The 18,688-nt window shown below is 37.1% G+C and overlaps 1 protein-coding gene across 1 annotated transcript in view; it reads right to left on the bottom strand.

Moving 5' to 3' along the window:
• ninaC (STKc_myosinIII_N_like and MYSc_Myo21 domain-containing protein ninaC) overlaps window positions 1-18,688 on the bottom strand; it is a 373,628-nt gene that overhangs the window by 59,934 nt on the left and 295,006 nt on the right. Inside the window, exon 25 of the mRNA XM_068227259.1 lies at window positions 5,856-5,959. Within this exon, the coding sequence (XP_068083360.1) occupies window positions 5,856-5,959 (104 nt within the window). The remainder of the gene's footprint in view (window positions 1-5,855; window positions 5,960-18,688) is intronic.

The raw sequence follows: 18,688 nt of genomic DNA on the forward strand, positions 1-18,688 counted from the left end.
GTTAAAAGTTCAATCAATTTAAGACACAGTGCAGTGTCAATGGCATTAAAATGATATGTACATACCACGTATGCATCAAAGTAAGACTCAAGAAATGTGTTGCACTATGTTAAAATGTTGTTTTTGATAGAGATTCATAAAATTCTTGTTAAGGTTGACGTATAGAATTTTAATTAATGCTGGCTCCTTAAATATGTTGCATTCAATTAAAAGTTAAATTGAGCCGAAGTCAAGATGTCTTCTCAAGATGTTAAAAATATTTGAGTTATGTAGACAAACACATATTCAATACACATGAATGCGATGCATGATGTTAGAAAGGCTCTTCTGTTTAAAGACTCTTGAATGTTGCTGATTGTTGCGCATGGAGTTCTAAATATATTGGTAGTTTTTAGAAGGTGGTGGGATTTCGCAGTTCAATGCAGATCATAAAGTTGACCTGAATAAATAATAGCCAAGATTACAAAGAGTTATACTAGTGGTAGAATATAAATAAATGACATATGTTGTATGGGAATCACCTCGTGCTGCAACGTGTGGAGCGAAGCTGGATGTGGGACGTGACTAAGGAATGGAGTGGATGAGGTTCTACAGAAGCCTTGAAGAGGAGGTGCTGGGAGAAAGAGAGGGGAGGTGGGAAAGGAAAGGAGGTGGAAAAGAAGGGAATCAAGGCGGGGCCATTCGCCCGAACATCAATTACAGACCAAGCCCCTCTATATAAAGCCTCTCAATTCACTCAAAAGTTTTTAAATAGGAATTATCAATTTTTATCAAAAAATTCCATTAAAAATACTGCAGAATCGATAGAGAAACTAAATAAGTTTAGTATCCAACCTAATCATTCCCTTCACTCATTTGACATTGTAAATATGTATCCTAGCATACAAAGTAGTGATGGGCAGTCTGAGACGATGTCTCGAGATTTCTCGGGATTTCTCGAGACTAGCGTAGGAATTATTTCTCGCGAGAAATTTGGAGAAATCTCGAGAGCGTTGTCCCCACTTTGAGCGGCGAGCAGCATGTCGTAGGCCTACAGGTAGTTGGAGCTGAATGTTGTTTGTTCCGCATATGCGAATAGCCAACCACGGCCTTCTCATTTGCGTAAATACGTGTCAACAAGTGACTAGGGCGTTCATTTCTACCAAGGTCTATTTTGACGCAGTATAACATAATTATAAGGGATACCCATTCGGGCATTGTACACGAATGAGTGGTTTAAGTACAGAACCTGACGGCTACTGTAGGTACATGTAACTGGATACTAGAGGCGTTCATTATTCGAACTCGAGATGGGGCAAGATGCGCCTTGCTGCATATGCAATCACCATTACGCATGAGTGGAATGTGCAATCTAAATTGCTTCATTTTGCTCCAGTTCTTCTGTCAGGCAGGTGTACATTGTTATCAGACCCCGCATTCAATAACATATGACCACTGCTTGTGTTTACCGATATTTTGGTGACGAAGGAAATAATTACTTACAATGCTTTAGAGTATTTGCGTCATAATTAGGCAGGTACTTCGATATATGGTGGTGCAATGTGAACTGTGTCTAATTGTACGCAACAACTTGAAGACGATGTCCGAAACGCATCGTAAGTCGTGGATGTCGGTTATTTTTCAGAGATTTCACATAGCACAGCCTACTGTGTTGCTTATTCAAAAGAAGTAAAAATACATTGGCAGAAATACTTCTGGGATGATCCGGCACTTACAAACGCATAATATCAATGAAGAGGAATCATCACAGAACACCTCCGGCCCGGTCTGAATCACAAGAAACTACCCTGCCGACAACGATTGTGAGGCATCCAGGTAGGTTTACATCCTAATAAGAATTATTAACAAATTATACGGGTTATTCAGCTAAGAAGTCCATCTGACATAACTCGTGAACAGTTTAAGATACTGGCATTCTGTATTCACTTTCGTTAATGGGAAGGAGTTCATAGTTCAACATGCAGTGCTTTCCTAGGCTTTTGACAAAATTTATCGTCACACACATTTCCATGTGAGAACTGCTGATGATAACTATCAAGCTTACACTCGTAGTTACCGGGACGTCGCACAGCTCACAGCACACAAGAATCGGTCTCGAGAGCGTTGCCTATCACCCCTGCTAAAAGAACTGGAGCGAAGTCGGGCATTTTAGATTACATGTTCCACTCATGTGTAATGGGGGTTGCGTATGTAGCAAAGCACATCTTCCCCGTCTCAGGTATGAATAATGCACGCCTCTAGTATTCAAGTAGGTGTACATCCTATGTACAGTTATTCACAAATTATGCATTGTTATTCATCTAAGATGTCCACCCCAAATAAGTCGTGAACAGTTTAAGATACTGACATTCTGTTTCCACGTTAGTTAATGGTATTAAGGGGTTCATAGTTGAACATGCAGTACTTTTCCAAGCTTTTGACAAAATATATTGGCTCAAACGTTTTCAGAAGAGAACGTTATTTCACGCAATAATTGCCAATGATATACTATCAAGTTTACAATTATAGTTACTGGTATGTCGCACAGCTTGCACTACAGTAGGATCGGTCTCAAGATTCTCGCGAGAGTCTCGAGATCAGCGACGTCAGTCTCGAGAGTCTCGAGCGAGAGCGTTGCCCATCACTAATACAAACATCTAAATGATACTCAATCACAAAAAGCAATTTAAGCAAATACAGCCATATAAGTACTTTAGAAATACAAGATTTTATGTCCACCCTGGAATTGGTTATACCATAAATAATAAGTATTTCACTTTTGATTATGTTATCTATCAGGAAGAATTTTGGCTATGGGATTGCCGGACTCGGGTATGTTAGTGGAGATTTACTTAGATTTTTTAGAACATTGATAGCAACAATAACTTAGATAATATTCTTTTTTGGGCTAGATATGTGGATGATACTTTATTAGTTATAGATGAGAACACAACAGATGCTGCTACCACACTTTTTAACCTCAACAGTATTGACCAGAGGGTTAATTGACTTTTGCCAAACTTTTGATTTAAAAATAATGTCACTACCCAGCAAGAAGAAAACTTGGATATCCTGTTAATCATCAGCAAGACCAAATTCAAATCGACCATGTAGCAGTCATCAGGCAGAATCAGAGAGAAATAATGAATGTTAAAGTCAAAACAGGAACTGTAGATTCCAACCATCACTTATCACTAGTAAAATTAAGGTTGCAACTAAATAAAGACAACTATTAGAGAACTATTAGAACACCAAGAATTGATCTTGAAATTCTTAAACTAAATTTCTTGGAAATTTACCCTCACATATACCAGCTAATTGGAATGATTTCAGATATTCAATACAGCAAGCATCGCAAAAGATTGCAACACCACTAAGAAGAAGAAAACATAGATGGTGGAATGACACTTGGAACAAAGCAATTGATCAAAGACTCAAGACATGGCAACAATCGCAATTCTCACAAATCCTCACAAATCAATTGGCAGGAATTCCTTAAAATTCAAAAACAAACATCCAAAATCATTAGAACAGAAAAGCATAAATACGAACTGGTAGAAATTGATCAAGATTTCAAGAAAAATAATACCAGCAACTACTATAAGAACTCCACGATTATAGTGCCCCCAGCTTATGCTTTCAAACGTCCAGAAGGAACAATAGAAACAAATAACAAGGAAAACTGCAAACTTCTTGCAAACTACTGTCAGAAGTTGCTGAATTATGAAAGTCCCAGTGACCAAGTTGCTTTTGAAAAACTCACACCAAATCCTAACCCAGCACCTTCCCACAAAGGAGGAGGTTAAACTAATAATTCGGAACTTAAAAAACAACAAAGCATCAGGCAAAGATGGAGTAAATGCAGAAATTTTGAAATTTGACAAATTGGCCCTGATCACCCATGAAATATTACAGAACATTGGGCATACTGAGAAAATCCCCAAAGATTGGCAATGTGCATTAATTCACCTACTTCAAAAAAAAAAGGGGACAAATCAATTATGGACAACTACAGAGGAATTTCTCTACTGTCGATCACCTATAAAATCCTCTCTAAAGCCTGCTTAATAGGTTGGAAGAACAAACTGAGCACTTAATTGGTGATTATCAGGCAGGGTTTTGAAAAGGGAGGTTGTATGTAGAGCAAAATTTTCAACCTTCAAACCATCCTTCAAATTTGAAAAACCAGACAAACAGTAGTCACATTTCTTGACTTCAAAAAGGCATACAACTCTGTAGACTGACAGACAGTGTTTAACATGCTAGAGGAATCCCAAGTTGATGAGAAAACAAGAGAACTGATCAAGCAAATATTGACCAATGTAACATCAAAAGTAAATTTTTTTGGAGAAATTTCTGAACAATTTAAAAATCAAAACAGGAGTCAGACAAGGATATGGATTATCTCCCTTACTATTTAATTTAATTCTGGAAAAATGATTAGGATATGGCAAAATGAAACTAAAGGTATAAGTATTGGTAGATGTATCCAGAACAAAATTCACCTTAATTGCCTAGCATTTGCTGATGACATTGCTATCCTATCTAACAACAGACAGTAAGCAATCCAGTCTGTGGAAAATCTCCATGAAATAGCAGCCAAAACACGACTTCAAATTTCTTATGAAAAGACAAAATATATGGAAGGGACTAGATCAGGTTTCAACAGTCAACCGTTAATCACCAGAAATGGAAATATCACTCAAGTAGACAAATTTAAGTATCTAGGTGAAATTATTGAACCAGCAAGGTTAAATCAGCAAGCTAAGAAAGAAAGAATTGCAAAACTTCAAAGAGCATACAAAATGACTTGGAACAGATACAATAAAAGAACTACATCAATAGAGGCAAAATTATGACATTATAACACAGTAATTAAAACAGAAGCACTTTGTACACGTGAAACTATTATAATTGGTGGCAGATCTTGAATTAAAGATGATAGAAAAGAAAGAAAAATTATCAGGAAAATTTTTAGGGCCAAAATGCAAATATAGAATTTGGATGAAAAATAAATCACATGAAATCTACCAAGTTACAGAAAATATCACAGATACAATGAGGAAATGGCAGTTCCAATAATTTTATGGTCACTTATATAGAATGGATAATAACAGGCTTACGAAGTAAATTTTAAACTTAGCCTTATCAATGAAAAATCACAATAATTGGCTAAAAGAAATCAGTGAAGACCTAAATGAAATTGGCATTAATGAATAAATCATTCAAGATAGAATAAAATTCAGAACCTTAATTCACAAATGCAAATTTTCTGTAAAGCCCACCTGACTGGATGGACTGAACAACATGAAAAGGAACACAGCGAGAGGATGAAGAGATATTGAGACGGGAAGAAGAAAAACAAGAAAAGGTGCTAATAAGTTCAAATGAGCTCCTTAGTTGGGCATAACAAATCAAAAAAGAAAAAGACTCTTCAGACACTCAAGCAGAACACAGATTCTGTTTTTGCTAACTTCATATTAGATACAGGGCATGAATGTGGAAAATCTCCACATCAGCCCTATCAGACATTCTTTTAACACTTGAAACCAATATTAAATACAAACACACACTGAGAACATCAATATTATCAGTGAATAGACTGAAATTTGAAGGTTTTTAAAACTTGTATTCTATATCATTTATAAAGTATAAATATCAAGTCAAAATAGCTTACATAGCCTTATACAGGAAATCGGGTGACAACCGTTAGACCTAAATGATCATCTGCTATGGCATTTTACATTTCCTTCTCAATGTTATAACTGCTTCTGTTTTACACCCCATATTTTATAAGCATTAATTGAGAGCCAAGTACTTTCAACTACATTTTCTCATTCTGATGAAAACAGTAGGTGTGTTTTAAGAAAAATTACCTCTGACGCTGAGATTTGCATTCCACATCCCTGTCTGTGAAGTGTTCCGGCGGAGAGGGGCATCCCAGTCCTCCATCTCTTCCAAGCCGTCTGACTCGTTAAAGCTGCACAGACAAATTTAATACTCTGTTTTCACTGTTTGCAGGCACCCTGGCCCAAGAACCTCTGTTCTGATAAAGATTTGAACACTATGATTGTGATTTTATTATTTAGTTTCTCTTTAAAATGAGGTTGATGATATGTCAAGGTAGAAACTATTATGTAGAAATTTTAGAGTGAATTTCATGGGCCAGAGAATTCTGAGTTTATTATTAATAATTAAACACAAAGAATATAAAAAATATTTATAAGGAAATTTTATGTATATTTAATCTGACTTATCTCTGACTGTTAAAAACTTCTTCAATAATCAAGATGGCTGATTAAGTAAATTATTCAGTATAAAACTGTAATAATTATGTAATAAACAGTAAACCTCAATTTAGTATTTTTGTGATATGGTTTCTGTTTGGTTCTATTTATCCAGAAATCCATGACCAAGTTTACCAGCAAATGAAGGCCAACGAATTAAAAACTTCTGGATATATCTGAAACCTTGCTAAAGAGAAATTTAGCTCCAGCTGTGTAAGTCTATACAGTACATATCTCTCTTTTCTTAGCTTAGGGTCTAGTTCAATGGCCATTAATTTTCTCTCATGTACAGAAATACTGATCTGAATACATATTCCTTTAATATTGAATATTCTGTAATAATTTACACATTATTTTCAATCTAAAAGCATCATACTGTACATTAAGGGCCAGAACCTTTTGCATGACATAGTCAGGATATTAAAATCCTTAAATGGAAATTAAAACTTTTACTGCATATTGTAAATGAAATTAGAACATTAGGTCCTAATTTAATTTCTTTGCAATCAGAATTGCTGTAAATATGATAAAACTATCTGTTCATGGGGAATAAAATGTGAGGTCTAGTGGATTTTAAATTCCGTTTAGTGAAAAATGTTCTACTAAATAGAGGTTTCACTGTAATTACCGGTCTCATTCTGAACTATATGTGAGATTTTGTTGAGATACAGCAATTAAGTTATTAGGGAACTGATTGTGACTTGAAGTTCCATGAATTGAATGAGTGTTGGCCTATTATGTTCTCTGTAGGCCTAAAAATTATTTGGTTTTAAAACAAACAATCAAATGCAATGGATTATATACAAAATGTTAACATTATGTTAAATGAGTTTAAAAATGATACATTTAATGAATACATTTCAATAGAAAATGTATAATAATTATTTACAAAATAATTTTAAGGAATGATGTAATTAATTAATTAACCTTAAAACACAATTCATTATGGTAAGGGTTAATTTACCCTAGATCACTGACCCTTCATAATTTTTACAAAGGCAGGGATCAGTTTGCTATAGTTTATTGCTTTCTGCACATGCATGTCTATTATCCGCATACTTTATCTTGGTGCATTTGCACCCTAGAGCTGAATCGGTCAACCTCCGCGATCTTCGAGATTCGTACTGGCAACCTTTGAAACACAAACTATGAATCGCTTAAGCATCGTTGTGCGACATACGTACTAGTACTGTTGTTGTTTACACAACAAAGCCAAAGTAGAGAATTCATGCTAGGAACAAGATTCGCATAGAAAAATGTTTTATAATGTTATATAATGTGTATGTGACATAGTTGTTGGCTTAAAATGATAACGGTTTAGAAATTTCATGTCGATCGATCATATTCTCAATTCAATTCAGATTTAATTTTCATTCAGTTGGCAGCACCAGGCAGCACTATCGATACCGGGACAGCTCCCTCCTTACTCCTCACACCCGTACACAAATGCACCAAGATAAAGTGTGCGGATAATACCATCATTTTGTGTAGCTACATTTCTTGGGCAGTTGCTGACTGTGGCATGTTTGATTGGTAACATCTTTGTTCATTCCTGTGATAATTAGGTTGGTTTAAAGATAAAAATTTCCTTGTTCCGTATTGAAAAGTATCACAGTTAAAATTGAAATAATAAATAAAGAGGTTCAACCTATTCAATACATAAGAATAAGAAATGCAGTTATTACATTCTTATTTAATAATAAGTAGGAGTGGTACCGGTTTCGACCCTAGTCCAGGTCATCATCAGCCAATTAAAACATGAAAAACAATGCATAGGAAAAAGAAAATAAAAGATCGAGTTCACTCCAGATCAGTAGAAGAGGCGATATAAAATTGACGGGGGTAGACACTGTAAAATTCAGAAGAAGTTAAATGTAAGTCACTTAAAAGAAACTTAAAAACAGTGCGTAACTTTCTGAGCGGCAGTATGGCACACGTAGTGTTAGGCAAAGTCTTATAATGTTTATGAAAAGCGGAGAACGGTTACATGAGTTAGCTTGTATACACTGTCAGGAACAAAGTCATAACACAATCGAACACATATGAAGATCCATAATCTTGCTGAAGCTGAAGATGAGTAGATCAATTGAAGTAACTTGCAAGCTCCCGGTGATTAGCGTGATATATTCAACATCAGGCACTGTGGTTTCAAAGGCCAATGTAAAATGAAGAATAGCTTAATGAACCAGTTCTTCTCATTCAAATTTAACTCTTGCCTTGTGCCAACTTCGATTACTTCAATTACGACCTGAATTTTTTACATTTTAAATAATAGCGCACTGTGCATTTACGTTTTCATTTGTTTCCGGTATTGCACTTTTTACTATTTTTTTTTCTCTTCACATTTGTTTTTTCACGTCAACTGTTTCAAGAATTCTACAGGATCACAATTACTTATTCAATTATATTGAATTATATTATATGTATCTATATATACTTACATTCCCGCAACCGAAGCAAATACTGGCTCATTAAGCTATTCTTCATTTTACATTGGCCTTTGAAACCACAGTGCCTGATGTTGAATATATCACGCTAATCACCGGGAGCTTGCAAGTTACTTCAATTGATCTACTCATCTTCAGCTTCAGCAAGATTATGGATCTTCATATGTGTTCGATTGTGTTATGACTTTGTTCCTGACAGTGTATACAAGCTAACTCATGTAACCGTTCTCCGCTTTTCATAAACATTATAAGACTTTGCCTAACACTACATGTGCCATACTGCCACTCAGAAAGTTACTCACTGTTTTCTTTTAAGTTTCTTTTAAGTGACTTACATTTAACTTCTTCTGAATTTTACGGTGTCTACCCCCGTCATTTTTATATCACCTCTTCTACTGATCTGGAGTGAACTCGATCTTTTATTTTCTTTTTCCTATGCATTGTTTTTCATGTTTTAATTGGCTGATGATGACCTGGACTAGGGTCGAAACCGGTACCACTCCTACTTATTATTAAATAAGAATGTAATAACTGCATTTCTTATTCTTATGTATTGAATAGGTTGAACCTGTTTATTTATTATTTCAATTTTAACTGTGAATTAGGTTGGTGTCATCATATTGATTAATGTTTATTGATAGTGCAAAATGGTGTGACTTATGGGTTTATACAGCTACTTTATTTAAGGTAGGTACTGGACCATATCAAGGAGCGACACCAGGAGGAAATTTGCCACGCATTTGGTGTATTAAATATCCGTACTAGGGTGCGAACTGTCAAGCTTCATCGGAGACAGTCTCGTATTCTTCCTTCGTTCAAACAAAGGCAGAAGGGGCTGAGAGGGAAAAGTAGCGTGGATTAGGAAGAGAAGAAGACAAGCTGCGCGAGGGGTTGCACTGTCAAAGTCAGATCTGAGAACTCCCATAGCCAACTGTTGGACAAAAATTTGAGCCAACACAGGGCTGACAGGATCATGGAAATATGAAAGATCTCAGATGATAGGCTGATTCAGGTGAATCTGGTTTAAGTGAAATTTAAGAAGAGACTAATCATTAAATATCGGATTATAAAACATGGTGATGAATGAAAATGAAAATCCACAGCCTGTTTCCAGTCGTTCGACTGGGTCAGGAATGGAATGAATGAAGCCCCCATCTTGTGGCGAGGATGGGAATTGTACCAGCTGCCGAAGCCTTTCACACTCTTTGGGGGCAATGATTAATGACTGTCAGATGGAATGGAATTATATTCGAGAGTGTTGCTGAAATGAAATATGACTGGAAAAACCGGAGTACCCGGAGAAAAACCTGTCCCACCTCTGCTTTGTAAAACATGGTAATATCAAGGGTCAAAATAATCTGTGATATATTCGAAGGACCATGGGATACAGCTAGCTTGCTCCACAAAGGAAACTGTAATGTATCTAGGGGATTTCCCTGGCATGGTGGAGTGAGACAAGTCTTTAAATATTGGAGGAAGCGAGGAGTCTGGGTCTTTATCCTTGGTGAAGTTGCGGGGTATGCATGTCGCTCCCTGTCTTAATACCTGATCAAACAAGAACCAGTTGAACAATTTAAGAAGTGAGAGTGGTGAACTGAGAAGGCTGGTCAGAAGAGCTGATTCACTTTTAATAGATGATTGTGAGTGAAGTCAGGAGACGAACTAGGGCTCCCTCAATAGGAGACAGACAATACCTGAGTAAAGTTCATGCTGAGTATTTCTTTATGACGGGAACTGCCTGGAGACATGTGTCGAGAGACTGTGATAAATATGATTCTTTGTACTGTAGCAGCAGATGGATCAAAGTTCCGGGTCGGTAGTTTCACCAAAGTCAGTGGTTATTACCAAGACGAAAGCTGGGACCTGTTCAACTGCCGTCACCAGACTGGTGATGGGATAACTCAGCTTAAACATATAAGATATTAATTTTTTACAGCCCAATTTTTTAAAATAATGTAAATATTAAGCTGTAATGCTGTATTGGCAAAGTTCTTTGCTTTAGTAACTAGAATGGGGCCATAATGCACGTTTAAAGAGTGCAATTTTCTTTACTTATGGTTTGCCGTATAGGGGATTTAATTTAATCAGGATTGTTTTACGTGAGACCACCAGATGATATGTCAAGGTAGAAACTGTTATGTAGAAATTTTAGGGTGAATTTCATGTGTCAGAGAATTCTGAGTTTGTTATTAATAATTAAACAAGTAGTCAGGTAGCAGGTAGGGACCCTCTTCGGAGGCAGCCCTACCCAGGGAGTGGCGCCCCTGCCTATGTGAGTCCCAGAGCACACTGACCCGGTGTGTATCATCTGGTAAGGGTCCCAGCTCAGGGTTACGGGTGAAGACCTCAACGGCAGTGAAGGCGGAGATGAAGATCATTGGTACGGCGGAACTGGCGGAAGAGGCATCCTTGCTTTTTGGGATAGTAATAAAAAGCATTCACGAAGATAGTCAACAGCTTCAGCAGCGAATGAGGAATTTGGATCCCAACGGTGAAGAAGGTGGAAGAACTATCTTTGAAATGTAAATCCACACATGTCTGATCCCGCAGCGGGCGGTGTTGTGGTCAGCGTCTGTATCCAGGTCAGGGTCGGCTGTTTAAGCATGCTCCAGGTCTTACCAATCTGGTTCTAATTGTTGTGGGACCTACGGGTTCCACCCTCATGTGAAATGATTCACACAATCTACCATGATGGTACAACGCACATCGGAAACTACCCCAGCCGGTAAAATCCGGGGCCAGTTAGAGTCTGGTCTAAACAGGGCATTGGATTCTGGGGGCCCTGCACCATCATGTTGGGATCAGTCGGAGGATCCCTCACCCCGCAAGATCAGGACCAAGAAAAAATACTTCTTTGGTACAGTGAATGTCAATACCCTCCTAAGAGTCGGTAAACAGATGGAACTTATCAAAGAACTGGAGAGATATCAGATCAAGCTACTCGCTGTACAGGAAACAAGATTCCCATCTAATGAAGTATCTATGATGGGCAAGTACAAGATAATAAAGGGTCAACCAGCGATCAGGGAATATAAAATGGGTAATAAAAGAAAATCACCTTCAATTCTAGGAACAGCATTTTTTGTTCACAATTCAATTATAGATGCAATCATTGATTTTCGATCACCTTCCCCTAGGCTTTCCATCTTAACCTTGAAGAGTGGAAACAAATCATATGCTATCTTCAATGTGCATGCACCTATTAATGAGGACAACAAGAAAAATCCAGATAAAGTTGAAGAATTCTGGTCTCTCCTGGAAAAAGAGTTGTTGGAAACTCCGGAACATATGATTAAAATATTAATGGGTGATTTTAATGCTCAAGTTGGCAAGGAAAGAAAATACAGAAAAATAGTTGGCAGTTATCCTGGGCATATAAGAACCAATAGAAATGGGGAAAGGCTTATTGAAGTGTGTGAAGCATTCAACCTCAAGTTAATGTCCACCCAATTCAAGAAAGAAAGGAAGAAATTAATGACATGGCGTTCACCAAATCCCATGTTAGGGGAGTTCCAAATAGACCATGTAGCCACATCGAACCCTGCAGAGATTTTGAACGTTAAAGTGCAAAAAGGTGCAAACATAGATTCTGACCACTACCTTGTTAGAGTCAAGATAAGATTTATTCCAAAGTCCTTCAAGAGACCTTCACCCAAAATCAAGAAATATCGAACTGATGAACTCAAGATAAACCAAGAGATTGTTGAGAACTATAAACGAGAGCTTGAGGTCTTGGAATCTTCGAATTGGGACGAAATGGCAAGGAGGATACAAGAAGCAGCTGAAAAGACTATAATGATCGCCAAAAAGAAGAAACATCCATGGTGGAATGATGATTGTGAAGTAGCCTTACGGGAAAGGTCTAAAGCGTGGAATAAATGGTGTACTAATCACAAGAATTTCGAAGACTTCAAGGAACAACGGAAACACACAGCAAAAATTCTTCAGAATATGAAAAGAAAGTACGAGAAAGAACAGCTGCACAACATAGAAGAAGATTTCAAGAGAAACAACACAAGAGATTTCTATAGAAGGTTTAAAAACAAAATCAAAAAATTCTCCCCTGGTAATCTATGTTTTAAAAGTGAACAAGGGAAACTCATTATTGGTGACAAGAAGAACTGCGAGTATCTGGCCAACTATTTCCAGAATCTTCTGAACTGTGAACCTCCCGAAGATGGATTGCTATTTGGAGAGCCTCAATTCAAGTTGAAGGATTCATTACCACCAAATAAGGAAGAAATTAGGGACATCATTAAGCAACTAAAAAACAACAAAGCTCCTGGGAAAGATTCAATTACTGCAGAGTTATTCAAATTTGCAGGTGAAAATATAGTGGAAAAACTAGAGGAATTATTCGCTTTTATTTGGGAAAAAGAAGAAATACCAAGTGATTGGAAAAATGCACTCATTCATCCTTTACACAAAAAAGGGGACCAAACTAATGTCAACAACTACAGAGGTATCTCTCTTCTTCCTATAGCATACAAAATTCTATCCAAAGCATTGCAGCGGAGGCTTGAAACACATCTAGATAAACAAATTGGTGAATACCAGGCAGGGTTCAGGAAAGGGCGTTCATGTGCTGAGCAAATTTATATTCTAAAATCACTTATAAAAATAAGATCTATGAGAAATCAGAAGAGGACAATCATAACCTTCGTTGATTTCAAAAAGGCATATGATTCCATAGATCGTGGAGTGCTCATGAACGTTCTACAGGAGTTTGGAGTGGATGAGAAATCTCTGGCCATAATTCGGCAATCTCTTACAAACACTTTTTCTCAAGTCAAATTTATGGGCGAACTCTCAAATCCATTTGAGATAAAAACGGGTTTGAGGCAAGGAGACAGCCTTTCTCCACTACTCTTTAATTGCATTTTAGAAAAAGTTATTAGGGAATGGAGGCTGAGAATGACTGAAAATGGAATGAAGAATGGGGTAAAGATAGGTTGTGGAAAAAATGCGATGATGTTGGATTGCCTTGCCTTCGCAGACGATGTCGTTCTTATTACAGACAACCGTCAAACAGCCAAGAAACAAGTCGAAGAACTACAAAATGTTGCAGTCAAAACAGGGTTAAGAATCTCTTTCGAGAAAACAGCATTCATGGATTCTATAAAAAAAGGCGACACGGACAGACTTGTTACATTGTATGGGGATATCCAGCGTGTGCAAAAATTTAAATACCTGGGAGAAATACTCACCCCCAATGGAGATGAAAAGGAGGGATTAAAGGAGAGGGTGAGAAGGATGGAGCTGGCATTCAGACTGTGTCATGACACCTATAAGTCCAAGTCTCTCTCAATTCAGGCCAAGTTAAAACATTACTGCACAGTGGTTAGAACAGAGTGCCTTTATGGAGCAGAAACCTTGACGAGGATGGCTGACCCAGTCCTTGAAAAAAGAGAAAGAAGATTCTTGCGAAAAATCTTAGGCCCTAGAAAGTCGACGAGTGACCCAAACACATTCCGGTTAAGATCGAATTTGGAGCTCTACAAGACAGTAGAAAGAATCACGACTGTGATGAGAAAAAGGAGACTGACGTTTTATGGACATATCAAAAGAATGAACCCTGAGAGATTGACCAACAGGATACTTCTTCTGCAGGAAAGGTGGAAAAAACAACCGGGATGGCTTACACACGTGCACAATGACTTGGCAGAAATAGGTATCAAGGAGGAGGATATAAAAGAAAGGACATCATTTAGGAAGAAGGTTGTGGGATTGAGGGATGCGTCTGAAGAGCAACATGCGAAGCCACGGAACATCTCGGTGGAAGAACGAGCAAGAAGAAGTCAAAGACTCAAGAATCTTTGGCGAGAGTGTAAAGAGAAGGGTATCAGTCTGCGTGACAGAAGGAAGATTGTGTAAACGTGGCCCACAGGTGGCCGTATCGATTAATAATAAATAATAAACAAGTAGTTTATGTATGTGTAGTTATAGAGTCATCTTGTGTCAGGGGCTATTGTACCCCAGTTAAAGATTGAACTAGGAGGTTGAGAAGAGAAGGCAACCATTTAACGTTAGTGCAAGCATGTGTATTGTGTATTTTCTGAAGTGCATGAACTTTTCAGATAATGTTGAAGACTGGCCCGTGCTACAATAGTCCGTTGCTAATTAGCATCTTTGAAAATAACAAGAGGTGGAATGGTTCAGTAATACAACCAGAGGTTGAACCAGAATGTGTCAGGGTAGAAGCTGTGAAAGTGCAAACACAGGTTGAAATCCTATCCCTTTCAGACCGTGTATGCACAATTGTGCGGGTTCGTATTTTATTTATGTCTGAGCTTATTTGACATTTTCTTGGTGCTAGACCGGATTGCAGTGCTTGTGCGGGACACGTAGCATGTACTTCAGCTGTTTTAATTTAGTACTTGACCACCAGGGAGCAGGAACAAGAGTTTAAAAATACAGTTCATTAGCAAGATGGCGGGAAGCAGTAATGCCTAAAGTAAGTATTTATTTATTGCATTCATATTAATCTAGAAGCTTTACTGAATATCAGAATATAATCAATGAAGTATGTAAATTGTGTAGCAAACGTAAATTGTGAACTTACAACATCGTACGTAATACCATGAGGTTTTGAACGTTGATACGCACATATGTGCGGGCTAGATTTCCTTACAGGCAATGCATGCAGGAGTGTTGGGTGCTGTTACAAAAAGGACTGTGAAAGCAAAACTCGTACTCTATATGAGAAATGTAATGTACAAGATTTTAATTGTTTTAAATCATTCCACACTGTAAAATAGAACATTTGATCATGTACAAGCGCATATTCACATGTACTGAGTTGAATTTTTTTATTTTTTTTATTTTTTGCTAGTAGTGAATGAAGTCCTGACAGGCACAATTGTGTGGGATATGTTTTTCAGTCGATAGTTCTTATTTTGTAAAATGAACTGTAAAAACATGTATTTGAGAACATTTTAGTAAGTTTTTGACGTTTTGACACCTCCTGATTTCTTTCAGGTATGACAACAAGTTGCTACTGCCCCAAGGGCAGTAAAAGCAAAACTCTTCCTGAATGTAGAAAATGTAACGTTTACTTGTGTTTGAATGAAGATTTAATAGTTTTAAATTATTCCCCACTCTAAAATAGAACATTTGATCATGTACATATGTATGTTCACATGCATAGAGGTAATTTTTCTTTTTTGTAAGTAGTGAAATAAGTCCTGACATGCACAATTGTGCCAGTGCTTTTTTCCGATGTTAATTTACATTTTGTAGAATAAACTAAAAATATATGTTAATTTACATTTTGTAGAATAAACTAAAAATATATGTATTTAAGAGCATTTTAGTCAGTTTTTGGCGTACAAACAAAAATTCACACCGGCAGTTTTCTTTCAGGTCTGAAAGGGCTATGAGTGGTGTGTTAAATGTGTTTTTTGTGTGGTGCTTGGACAAAAGAGGAAAGGTCTCACTCAACTGAGGAGTGATTTGAAAGGTGCTATGTGGAATGAATTATGCCTTGACCTTGTTGACGGCTGTCTTGACAGCTGAGAGAACATGGGTTATTGAACCAGACCGCTTCTTGAATAATTTTTTTCTAAAAATGCTATTTATTCAGGACGTTGACCCATGTGGATCTTTTGCCCCTACTGGCACCATATTGTATGAACCTGCATGTAATTGGAATGTTGTGTATGAGGAAAGGAAGATTAAGGATGTAACAAACACCCAGTCCTCAGACCAGGGATGTTAATCATTACAATTAAAAACGCCTGACCCAGCCGGGAATCGAACCCGGGGCCGCCAGGTGACAGGCGGACGTGTTGCCCCCTACACCGCGAAGCCGGACTCTTGAATAATTAAAAGGGATATCAGTATTCGAAGGGTTGTTTGATCGGACCAAGGACAAAAGCCAGCTGACCAGATGGAAGACCAAGAGGCAAGCATTCGTGCCCAATACGTCTGTTTACAAGTTGATGTTATTTTCATGTGTATCTTATTTATTCTTTGCAGGTATAAAATTAAACATGGTGATCACTATGACATTTGTTTTGTTTTGTGTGGTTGGTACGTTGTATTGTGTTGATTTTGTTAATTTTTTTGGTGTGGTGAGCGCACCATGCATGTTCAAAGGTCTTGGGTTCCAGTTCCATTCGTGCTATATGGCCGCAACTATAACATTTAGAATCTGTGTTCTTTTGAATGTATAAGGACGGTTCCATATCCAAAGTGTATTTATTTTGCAATTTGCCCTGTCTGAATTCGCTGGGAGGATTTCCTGTAGTTGCAAAATTTATTCTTTCTGTTGTATAACATGTATTGAATAATGGTCTCTGGAACAAAAGTTGAGAATATTTGTTTGCTATCCACATCTCCCATTTTCCATAAAATCAAACCAAACACGTTAATAATAAAGGGGTGTGATTTCATGCAATCTTTGATTTTTTGTACAGTGATCTGTAATTTTATTTGATGAATTAAATCATTAAACCACATTTTTATCCCTAATATTGAATAGTTCTCATTCATAGTTATATGCTCTTGTCCTGTTCTCATAGGATAAGATTTTATAATTAGATTTAGAGGGCCCCTCGAACATACCACAACTTTGATAGAAAAATAGTTGGCCAGGCTAAATTTAGGACAGGTAGAAGGTAGAGTATGTACATTATAATTATGACTTGAACGGTCACTTACTGTTTCGTAAGTATACACACCTATTGTTTTTATGTCACTTTCAACTTTGTGTGATTTATCATAGGGCATTGCAGAAGAGAAAATATAATAATGCAAATGGCTACAGGAATACCAGACAAAATTATTGGCAATGAAAAAATAAACTGATTATTGTACGAATCAGATGAAGATGAAAAGATGAGGCACGGAGTAAAGAATAAGACTTCGTGGAAGATGTCAGTGTTCATGATACCAGAGTTAGTGAAGAATAATTGAATTAGAAAGAAGAGAAAGAGCAGCTAAGTTCTGAAGGAGGAGACAAAATTAGTGTTTGTGGTACATCACTTCACAGATGAAGGAATGATCAACAAAATCTTACTTCATACTGACAAACAAATAGATCGAGTAAGAATTCTCTATAAAGAGAGAAAGCTGAAATGCATACTTTCTTGGGACTACTTGCACTCATTGCTATAATGATGATGTAAGTGTGAAAGAACTATTCAACTCTTCACTTTGTGGGGCAAAGTATAAATCACAATAACTAATGAACTTCATAATTATCCTGTATTAACTGATGAATTGGTATACCAATGATCTTTTATAGAAGATATGTTAATTTTTCCACCTTTTCAATGAAATCACATTTCAATTTTCATTGTTGTCCTCCTTTCCCCTTATCCTGCTCCTGCTGGGTCGAGGCATTTATGGCACTTCTTCACCTTCCTCTCTCCTTCCACCACTCCTCTTCCATAATTTCGTCCTAGCCCAGGTTTCTTCTTATTGCACTCCTCTTAACTGAATTGATCCACCTTGTTCTAGGTCCCCCCTCACCCCTATCCCCCTCTCTCTTTGCCACCAACTTCAGCTCCATCTTCTGTTTTGGTAATGTTTTTTCCTCCATCCTATTTACATGTCCAAGCCATCTTTGTGTATTCCTATCATTTGTCTCATTTAGGTTTTCTATTCTTATTCCCATTCTAACATCTTTGTTTCTCACTCTGTCTTTCCTTGCCTTTCCTTTCATGATTTCTAGGTATTTTATTTTGCTGGCTTGAATTATAATCTCCTCCCTATTTGTCATTGTCCAGGTCTCAGGAACATAAGTCAACATGGGGGCATAATACATATTTTACATTATCTTTTTATACTTCCTTACTTCCTTATTCCTGACAAGTTTTCTTACACTCTGGTTTGCCCTGTTGCACCTTCTAATCTTCACGTCCAGTCTTGTATTCTGCATTAATTCACTCCTTAGGTATTTGAAACTGTCCACAATTTCAAGGTTTGAGAATCTTTGTCATGATTAAAAACTAGAGCAGTACATGTTTCGGT

The sequence above is a fragment of the Anabrus simplex genome, chromosome 4 (genome assembly GCF_040414725.1).
Source record: "Anabrus simplex isolate iqAnaSimp1 chromosome 4, ASM4041472v1, whole genome shotgun sequence".
Lineage (NCBI taxonomy): Eukaryota > Metazoa > Arthropoda > Insecta > Orthoptera > Tettigoniidae > Anabrus > Anabrus simplex.